At 30.8% G+C, this 11340-nt stretch overlaps 2 protein-coding genes across 2 annotated transcripts; both read right to left on the minus strand.

Moving 5' to 3' along the window:
• Nucleotides 1-861: 861 nt before the first annotated feature.
• On the minus strand, nucleotides 862-1523 carry LOC110096630 (non-symbiotic hemoglobin-like). The gene is made up of 4 exons (XM_020822665.1): nucleotides 1459-1523; nucleotides 1275-1389; nucleotides 1062-1185; nucleotides 862-968 (listed from the first exon to the last, which is right to left on the minus strand). The coding sequence occupies exons 1-4, from the start codon at nucleotides 1521-1523 to the stop codon at nucleotides 862-864; spliced, it is 411 nt and encodes a 136-aa protein (XP_020678324.1).
• A 175-nt stretch (nucleotides 1524-1698) lies between these two features.
• Nucleotides 1699-10829, minus strand: LOC110096623. Its single transcript, XM_020822657.1, has 10 exons — nucleotides 10795-10829; nucleotides 9870-10012; nucleotides 9645-9734; nucleotides 9480-9548; nucleotides 8954-9048; nucleotides 7055-7129; nucleotides 6906-6962; nucleotides 3560-3637; nucleotides 3305-3478; nucleotides 1699-1731 (listed from the first exon to the last, which is right to left on the minus strand). Exons 1-10 carry the CDS (start codon nucleotides 10827-10829, stop codon nucleotides 1699-1701), a joined length of 849 nt encoding a protein of 282 aa, XP_020678316.1.
• Between the last annotated feature and the right edge of the window lie 511 nt (nucleotides 10830-11340).

The following is an 11340-nucleotide window of genomic DNA, read 5'->3' on the forward strand; positions in this document are numbered from 1 at the left end:
ATTTAATAATTAATTTTATTTATTACATTTTTCCTATAGCGACCAAAATAAAAATTGGTCGCAAAATGAACAACCAAAAAAACTACATGCCCCTTTAATTTCATTAAATATTGATATATATATTTATGCATATAAAATTTGTGATATTTAGTAAATAAAAATATTATCCATTTGTTATGCATTGGCTATAACAATTAAAGATCAATCCATCACTCCTTTATATTGCAATTTATTAAATAAATTACATTATAGAGAAATAATACAAATTTTATTAGCTTGAAGCAATAATAATAAAAAACTTAGAATTAAAAAAAATTATATTTATTCATGAGTATCATTGTTAAAAATTTGTTATGAAAAAATGAAAATTGAATTCATTCATATATTTTTACAAATACATCCATCAATTAATACAAAAAATATAATCTCAGATATCATTAATCATAAAATCTTAATGTTTACAAAATGATAACATCTAATTAACATAAAAATCTTTTATTAAATTTTATGTAAATAAATATAAAATTACAAAATTATTGTTTTTTCCCTCATATAAACTATATTAAAAATAAATGACATCATCAATCTATAATCATGCTAGCGCAAATCAATATCCTGTACTACTACAGTGTGGGATCCAGCTCCATATCCATCAATACACATTTGAGATGCAAAGAACTTTAACTTGGAGTACAAGTAGGCAACCCCTACATAAAAATTTTATAAACAAGATTACCATAATATTTCAATAATTCTGAGATAATTCAAGGCAAAAATGTAGGAAACTTGAATACTACATTATAGTATGATGCAAGAATTCAAAAACCAATTGCGTTCTCAAGGAAGGAAGTTCATCTCCTCCTATATAGCCACAACTAAGTGATTGTAAGCTACAATCCATGCATTCTTCATCTCTATGCTCCACATATGAGGAACATACTCTTTTATCATCTCCAGCAGAGCAAAATCTGGTAACATGTAAGAACAAATAAAATATTAAACACTATAATACATACGAGTAAAAAAATATTGTAGTTTGGATATTGTATTAATTCATCATGGCAATACCTCGAAATGTTCATCAAATACACCATACACGACGCGTTTGAGACCAATTTTCTTCATTGTCGTTTCCCTCATAGTAACCTTCCCAGTAGTTCTGAGTTTTGCTGCTTCTTCACATGTCTGTAATCACAACAATTATCCTAATAAAACAATAATGGTCATGAACTCTGCACAAGTGAGGAAGATGATTGGGGGTGTCAACAAACTACCATGATGAAGACAGAAATTGCATGGACTTTGAGCTTGGGGTTCTTCTCAAGTGGAATCTGTGAGTCTCGCATGAAGGAGAAGAGCTTTGCAGCCAAGGGTGCAATCTCAAACATCCTGAAAAATTAATACATGTTGTGAAGTTCAGTAAAACAGCTCTTGTAGATGAAAAGTTTCACATCTTACCTTAATAAGAACTTGAGACCAAGCGTAGCTATATCCTTCTTCATTGTGTTCCACGATTTCAACATAAGAGCTTCTTCTTCTTCACTGAAAGCTATCAATTCTGACCCGTCTAAGCCATTGACTACAAAACATGTGTAGACATAAGAAGAAAAAGAGAAATTTTATCCAATTAATCTGTTCTGTCATAGAGTTTAACCACAAATTTTAGAGCCAAAGATAAGAGATCATTTAAAAGAGGAGCTAGGCATCATACAGAATACAGAGGTGAAAGCACTGTTATGGAAAAACAAAAATAGTATAAAAAAGATTCATGATAAATCCATTCACGTTCTTACATGAATGAAATTATCTTCTCCTCCAGCAGCATTCCCAGCTCCTTTATTGGACATAAAAATGGAGCATAGCAAAGGTAAAACATCTCTATAAATCCTTACTAGGTGAGGTTCTTGGAGGATTCATCAAAACATGTGCAGACGCAAGTCGCGGTCTGCAGCATAGCAACAAGTGAGCTACTAATTGGTATAAGGAATTACTGGACGCATGCTTTCAAGTTGCATCATCATATAAATAACTGAGAAAACAGTAAAATAACTAAAAAGAACCTAAATTACCAAGCTAAGAAATAGCCTTAAATCAACAAAGGCATGCAATTCTATCGACTGAGATTAATCTCTCAGCATACTCTTAAGAAAAATTAATGGAAGATGAATATCTTTATCCAATTCTATAATAATATAGATGCTATAGAATATTAAATTGACTTACAACACATGAAAATTGAAAAAGAGAAAAAAAGGAAAAAGTGTAGTATAGAGTAATAAGCAGAAAAGTAAGTCAAAACTTGAACTCCAACTTGTCAGCATAATCTAGCTTGCTAAAACCTTGTTGAGATCAAGGCGTGGCAGAATCTCAGCATTAGGTGTGGTGTACAGGTGATGGGGAGGAGTAGAACAGGGAAGAGAATGTTGGAGGCAAGAAATCTACTTCTTAGGGTTTGGTGATGATTGTGGAACACAAATCCAATCTGAAGCCATTCATAAATATGACTACACCAAATCAAATGAAATGAATGAATGTAATATATATTACTCACTAACATGATTTATAAATTCAAGCAAATCTTTTTATGTGAATGGGTTAGCAATATCCATAATATTAACAAAAGATAGTCACAAAAGAAATATGTGTATCACTGAACTCAAATAGTTTATACACAAACTTATTAGATTCTTAGAAACATTCACATGAGAAATATAAGTAAGAAACTAAGCACAAGCATCCAAAGGAGAAGCACAAACATTTACGATCTTAGTAAGCATAAAAATTGGACAAAATAACATGAACTTATGTATCCAGAAAACCATGGAATGTTCTGCTTCGAGGTAGATCACATAGGGAAAGTTGAAATTCCAAAGGGATATAGTAATGAAAGAATGATAATACACAATTTTTCCAATGTTATTTATGACATCAAATAACAGAATTTCCAAATTTTAGCGTCTAGTTTCTTAGACAACAAAATGATGTATTTGATCTTACATGTAGGAAATAGAGGAAGAATAACATTGACGAACTTTGAAAAAGCAATTGGTAAACAAAGCATATATTAATTTGCATCAGGAACCACATATTCAAAACTCCAGCATAATAAATTATTGAATATATAATAATCTCCATTTCTAATAACATAATTATATGAAGACCTAGAGAAAATTCTCCTTGTTATGTAATTTCAGAGCAAAGCTTAGCTTCATCTTAAGGATATACTTATATTATTCTCTCCGAATGAACTCAACAAAACATGCAACAAATGCTAGCATACTGGTAGTAAGGGAAAAACATATACCTGATCCGGCTGTGCAACATTAGAGAAAATAACATCCACCATTCCAACTAACATGTGATATTCAGTAGGATGTCCATCCTCAATTATTAGAATGACATTGGTGCACTTCTTTGCCATGTTTACTAGGTCCCTACCACTCCTATTTGAAAATTCAAGAGCATAGACCATACTAGTCTGCCAATATAAAATAAGTTTAGGTGTTAGGCAATAAAAAATTGAAAGAGGACCCAACTTCTCACTACGAACGAGATTTACCAGCCCAACAATATTAGAAACATGTGATATTGTAGTCCCTGATACAGCCCCGAGGTACAATACTCGAGAGCCAGGAGCCTAGAAGATTATAAAACCATTATATAAATTTTACAATGTATGAAGAAGATATGTTATTTTCTTTGTTCCAAAATAGAAATGAAAATGTATAGCTTTGAAAAAAAAAAAAACAATAATGTATAACTTAATCCCAACAACCAGAACATTTACATAACATTATGCATTGCAAACATTGGTAATAGTGTTTTATAAATGAATTTTCTAGGCATGCTCAGAGAGAAATCTTGGTTGCTGCAATTCAGATTATCAAAATGAAAAAAAAAGGTAGAAGAGTTTTCTTTAAAAGAAAGCTTGCAGACTAGAGTTCAAGAATCATTGGATTAGTTGAAATTTTCAAAAGGGGCTCACTAGGTAAAGTTTAGAAGTGATCTCATCTAAATAAGAACAAAGAAGATGGGTGACTTCAAACCATTTTACATGCCATAACAAAAGGTGAATTCAAAAGCCATCCATTAAAAGGGTAAATTCTACTTGGCCAGCCTTTTCTATTTCTAATTCCCTGCTTGGGTTTGCACTTTATAATAAAGCTATCATCATAATCTGTTTAAAGGCTATATTAAATAAATAGATCACAATCAAGTCATATTTCACTTAACATTCAGTTATGCATTCATATTTGGCAATCAGATACATATAAAAACAAATTTTATAATGAAGTTTTTCTATAACAAAAGTAAATTTTACATGCCATTACGCACTATCAGGTTCTGTATACTTGGAATTGTAGACATAAAGTAAATTGAACACACAAGTCTTTGTAACTGTTGTTAACTAGTTATCTATTTGCGTTCAACTAGAAGCTTTCTACCTAGACAAAACCTGATAGTGCCTCTTACAACTTAGCTTGGACTTTGTTGATTATTGTTCGAACATTTGGTAGTAGAATGGTTATTCCTATAGGGCAGCAAGACCAAAAAAACAAAAAGTTTTTTCCTATTCTGGACCTAATACTTCCCTAGTTGGTACAATTTTGCATATAGAAGGTCACGCCTAGCTTAGATATCCCTATTGGAGGCCATTCCTGCTGTGTGCAGTAAAACAGAACAAGGCAGCCAAGATCTGAATCTGAACAGCACTAGTGGCCTGGATTGCAATGGCTGTGAACAGTTTGTTGTCCTATACACCAAGATAGCCGATTGAAAGATAATGATGAAGTTTTGAAAGTAAATAAATAAATATTACTGCTTCTCAAGCCTGCAAGTACAATAACAACAACATCAAGCCTTTATCCCACTATGTGGGGTCGGCTACATGAATCCTTTTTTCTCCATTGTGTCCTATTAAAGGTCAAATTCTCATTTAAATCTAATAAAGAAAGGTCATTCCTAATATTTTTTAACCAAGTCTTTTTAGGTCTGTCTCTACCTTTCAAAACATAAGTCAAATCTAATACCTCTACTCTCCTAACTGAGTCATTGGAAGGCCGCCATTTTATGTGACCAAACCATCTAAGGCGACTCTCTCTAATCTTATCTTCTATTGGAGCTACTCCAACCTTTTCACGTATATGCTCATTTCATATCCTATCTCTAATGGCAAAGCCACTCATCCACCTGAGCATCCTCATCTCTGCCACACTTAACTTAGTATTATGCTTCTCTTTTAATGGCCAACATTCAGCACCATAAAGCATTGCAGGCCTCACTACCATCTTATAGAATTTTCCCTTAAGTTTGACGGGTAATTTTCTATCACACAATAAGCCCGATGCATTCCTCCACTTCAACCATCCAACTTGAATTCTGTTGATAATATCCCCATCAATTTCACCATCACTTTGAACAATAGATCCAAGATATCTAAAACGTGTACTCTTATTAATGACTTGATCGCCCAAAGTCACAATCCCCTCACTAGATCTATTACTACTAAAATTATCTCAAAAATATTTTTGTTAATATTATTTAAATGCCCCTATCTAATCCTAGAATATTGTTTTACTTTATTTTTTATTTTCTGCCTCTTTATCTTAAAGTCCAAAACTAATAATCGATGTTGGGTACATAAATTTTCACTCGAAATAACTTTACAATCTCTACAATCTAAATGATCTAATTTTCTTATAAGAAAATAGTCAATCTGGGTTGTACTATATCCATTTTTATAAGTGATGAGATGCTCATTTCTTTTCTTAAATAAGGTATTAGCAATTGAAAAATCATAAACTAAATAAAAATCTAATATGGTCTTGCCACCTTCATTTGTTATTCCAAAACCATAGCCACCATGAATGTTTTTAAAATCATCTGCCTCTGCACCAACATGTCCATTTAAATCTCCTCCAATAAAAACTTTTTCTTCTAGAGGTATCTTTTGTAATAATTCTTCTAAGTCATTCCAAAAATTTAATTTAGAACTCATATCCAAACCTACTTGAGGAGCATAAGCACTTATAATATTAACAATCTTATCATCAACAACAATCTTTAAAGCTATAATTCTAGCTCTAATCCTATTAATTTTTATAACATTATCCTTCAAACTCTTATCTATAATAACACCTACCCCATTTCTTGTGTTAACTCAAAATTAACTGTGCGGATATGACGACCCGTATCAACCGCAAAGAACTTCAACTTGGCTCTAGGACATCAAATGAACCATTTTTTATGAAAAAAAATTCCAAAAATGAAATAAGAGTTTTCTTCCAAAACCAAATTGGTTGGCTGATCATAAACATTTACTTGGCATACTTTTTGGTTCTAATTGCTAGGAAATATATATTAAAAATGCAAGCATAATGCAAGAAATAACTGTCTACATTCCATAACTTAGAAGTGATTATTAAAACTTGCAATTCAAACTTGTAAGGTATATTACTAGACAACTAATTGTACAAAGACCAATTAAAAGATACTTGAAACAATATAATATGAAAACACTGAAATAAATCAGACTCTAATCATCATTTGATAAGTCTGACCCTACAAGAAGAAATTTATAGTATTAGTCAAACAATTTTTTTATATGTTTTAATAAATTTTACTGTGCTTGTTCTAAATACTTACCATCATCATTAGGTGGCTGCATACCTAATTTTCTACTACCTTTTTTAACCAATCTATATTTTTTTGTTGAGATTTAATGTTCTTACTTTGTTCCTTATATTTCTCTTGTATATCTTTTAAACTGGTTTCAAGCTCGATCTCTCTCTCTCGGACGATGCATTTGATCTGACAATTTAAGGTTCCTTTATAGGCTTTGGCGCATAACCAAGGCCACGAATATATGATGACGTTTTACCTAAAACTTCAGCACAAATTATTGCCTCATCAACTATTCCTCCATCGTCAATAATTTTATCACGAATTTCCATCATCTTGTTCTGTATGTTTTAAGAAAAATCAACAAACAAAAATATGAAATATTACTAATAAATCTATTCTAAAAAATTAAATTTATACTAACATATTTTGCCTGACAATCTTCAGAAACCCATTTCTTTTCATTATCAGTAAACTCCTCCTTGTATAACTCAATCGTGCTTAATTTCTACACCGTAATAAAATATATATCACAAATTAATAGTTTTTAAAATCTAAACAACTAAAAAATTATAAATACCTGGTCATATAAATGAGCTACGAGGGACTTTGTGCCTATTCAGTGAATGACCTTCAACATCGAATGATTTCGTGAGTTTGATTCCGATTTTTTCTGTATTTAAAAATATTTGATTCAACATAATATAACAAACAAAAAAATAATTAGCGGCAAAATTTAATCTTCATGTGCTTGAAATTAGAAGATTTTTACATTAATGTCTTTTGTGTATATGTTCATCACTTCTTGCTAATAGTATTTACTCTTTTTTTCGCACATATTCATTACATGATAAGAAGTTTCATATGTCTTTAATGGGAATATAAGTAAATTAGTGAAGCTATACTTTCTTTTACATTAAAGAAACACCTTAAATATTTCTGAGTCAATAAAATTGCACAACCAAATCCAATCATTTGGTCTCTCAATAAGCTCTTTGTAAGGTTTCTTTCTTGCCAACACTCCATCTCCAAGTTTTTTGTAATGTATATAAGCCTTCGAACAAAAATCAGAAAATCTCTTGCTCATCGTGTGCATCATAGTCCTTTACATGTGGTTCTTCAATGGATATATTAATCTTTACCTACAAAAATTTTTGCATGCAATCATATTACAAAAAAAAGAAAAAAAGAAAAATGAACGAGCATTTCTTCCGTATAATTTAGACAAACTATAAAGTGAAATATTGAACGACAACTGGCTTTGATGCATGATTTAAACTAGAAAAATATTTGTCTGCATGGAACAATATAAAGCTTGGTGGAGATCCATGATGTCCATCATAAAAAAAAACTAACACCATAGTTGTGAGTTCAATGTTGTATAAATATTTGAGATAAACATTCTATATCATAATTACAACAAAAATGTACCAATTATCTTGGGTGAGAGTTAACAATCCTTCAAAATGGCTACAATATTTGCTGCCACTTTCTGATAAATTAAAAAAAAAAGGCTCAAGCATGTTAAGATCATTTTGGGAAAGTATATATAAACAAATCATGAAGGTAAAGTGGCGTAAAAAGAAAAGATGGAATAGAAAAAAAAAATACTAGTAACTAATGCAATGAATCATTCGGCGAGCTAAACAGCAAAAACTTGCAAAGGCTTTTGAAAATCATCACAGATATGTAGTGTCTTCATTTATAGTTTTTTGTCTAGAGTATATTTATAAGTATTAGTAAATAGTAAAGTAAAGTTCAAGTCAATCCAGCCATTAATGACTCAAGGCAGTGAATAGCTTAGATGATTTCTATGGTCCTTTTCACCTACTATTGGTACCAGCTGCTGCATTAGTTATAGCAAAAAATAGAGAGTATGGAGCAGGTTTGGAAGGTGATGTGCCATCCTAGGTTTCATTTACTCTACACTCCTAATACACCGAAAAAATTAAACAACCCCTTAAAAAATACATTTTAAAAAAGTGCTAAAGGTGCAGGTGCAATGACTATAGATGCTAAGAGACTTGCATGTGAAAACAACTTTGAAGAAGGGATTTATTTTTTATGGAAGTGGATTAATATGTAAAATCTAATGCTTTCAAATCCTTCTAATGCTCTTATAGAAAAAGCCTATAATACTCATTTCAGCCTTCAAAACTATATTTTTCTCTGACCAATTTACAACTAATTTTAAGAATAGTTAAAAACAGTCCAAAACAGGATCAGAGTGCAATCATATATTACTTAAAACTTTGGCTTAGTAGTCTGAAGAATGGAATTATGTTATATAAGAAAAATGTCAAGAATGCAATAAATAGTTGTTATTTCTTGCTTTCATTCTGCTAATATCAGCAACCAAACTTGTTTTCTCCAAATTGCTGCAAGCAGCAATCTGTTTCCCTGGTTTTGGATCGATAGAAACAGTAGCTGCACAAAATGAATATTACAAAATCCAACAACAGTAGTCTCTTGCGCATTCCTGCAGAATCAAGGGATAGCACAGACAAATAGCAATATCACTTAGCATAAGCAACTGAACTACAGAGCCGAATAGAAGCACTATAGTTCGTACTATCAATTTTTTAGTTGCTATGCTGACAGTAACAAAATGTAAAATATAAAGAGAAATGATATTCATAAATAGAATTGAATTTATATCACAAATAACTAAAACTATCATTAAATTTCCTACCATCAATTTTTTTAAAAGTATATCTTTATCGGTATCACTAACTCCCATCTTTCGACTTGTATGGGTGCAAAGTTTCTAATTATAATACCCACTTCTCTAGACAACTTTGAGTGATGCTCTCCAACTGGCCTATTCAAGCCCTCTGGAATGAATATTGATACCTTACCTTTTGTTTTGTAATGTTCTTCTAATGCTACACCTCTATTTGGGCCCCGTTGTTTTTTAGAATTTGAAACTGAAAAGAAAAGTAACATTATTTTTAACAATAAATAAGGAAATCATTTATATTTATCATATTTATTAAATTTGAACAAGTCATAAGTAATCATACCAATGATATTTGTCTCATTTTCTTGTCCTAATGGATTAGGTAAACCTAAGCTATCATCCATTAGAGATGCTTCTCCTGTAGACAAACCTCCTTCAATTGATACATGGAAACAATTAAATGTAAGAGCTTATAATGTACAAAAGATTCAAATGATATCATTTAAGATTATAAGAGAAAAAACATTAAAAGAATTTTAACCGACTAAGCAAGAAAATAACAACTTACCATTATTACCAGTAGAAAGGACACGTGAAGCATCATTTTTTATTGTAGATTGCATATTATGACTAGTTGATGGTGCAAACAAATGCGAGTAGTTGAAATTATTTGAGAGCTTATCCGTTTTCCATGAGCCATGGCTTAATGAACTGCAAAATGAAACAACAAAAAAATATTATTGAAAAAGCAATGATATCATGTTATTATAATATATGAAACAAATAAGTTATAAAGAAAAACCTAGTCTTTATCACTATCAATGTTGATATATACATTAACATCATCTTCACTACAATATTCAGCTAATTTTGCATCAAATTCCTCTTCTTCATCTTCATCACATATAAAATCAGCAATATGAGTTGATTGCACATGCACATTTTGTACAGAATCTAGAATTTCTAACTCTACATCTTCTCTATGTGAGGGACCCATGTCATCAAAATCATCTTGGAAGTTCATATCGTTTTGCTCTTCTTGTTGATACACTATATTTTTAGTTTGTTAATCAGTGTTAAGTTGATCTTCATTCAAGTAATTCTTGAGGGTGGGATCAAATAAATGTCTATGTTGCACTTTCTGTACAACATGCCAATCACCTCTTAACTTTGTATCTTGAACATAAAATACTTGAGTAACTTGACTTGCTAATACGTACGGATCATTATCATACCAAGTTTTACGTATATTTATAGATGTGAAATCATCATCAATTATAATGGTCTTTTTATGCTCAAGATCAAACCATTTATACTTGAACAATACGACATGATTTCCATCAATATAGCTCAAATCAACAACATCAATTAAAATTATGTAGAAATCAATACTTTCATCTTTACGAGAACCCTAAACTGATACACCACTATTCTGGGTTACCCTCCGAATATCACATTGGTTGAGTAGAAACTTAATTCCATTAACAATGCACCCTGAATATACATTAACATGAATATCTGGACCCATTGCTTAAGAATAAAGATCTTCTTTACCTTCAAGTGATCCATAAAGATTCAAGTTCTTCATCTAAGCAAGAAAAAAATCCATTTTTGTAAAATTTTGAACATTAGGAGAAAAATTATAAATATAAATAGTAAACGAATTTAGAAATTGAGTATCTCACTCTTTATTCAAACCATAATGGAAAATGTTCTTTTTGCTTTGTTGCCACATCTTGAATAAATGAATCTTCTTTTCTATGCTCATTCTCATGTTCACTGACACAAATTTTATAAAATTAAATTACAAATAACATTATTTATAAATAAATTTAATATCATCAGTATTTAATTTAATTACATACCAAAGGTATGACTTTAGCTCATCACAATTGTTAAGAAAAAACCATCGAACTAAATTGTACTCACTCCAAGATAATGTAGTGAAGAGTGGTTGACCAAAAGGATGAATCCTTCTAGAGAAAATTGAAAGTTGATTTTCATGCAAATGAACCTCATCATTATATTCTTCATCTTGA

The sequence above is a fragment of the Dendrobium catenatum genome, unplaced genomic scaffold, assembly GCF_001605985.2.
Source record: "Dendrobium catenatum unplaced genomic scaffold, ASM160598v2 fragScaff_scaffold_989, whole genome shotgun sequence".
Taxonomy (NCBI): domain Eukaryota; kingdom Viridiplantae; phylum Streptophyta; class Magnoliopsida; order Asparagales; family Orchidaceae; genus Dendrobium; species Dendrobium catenatum.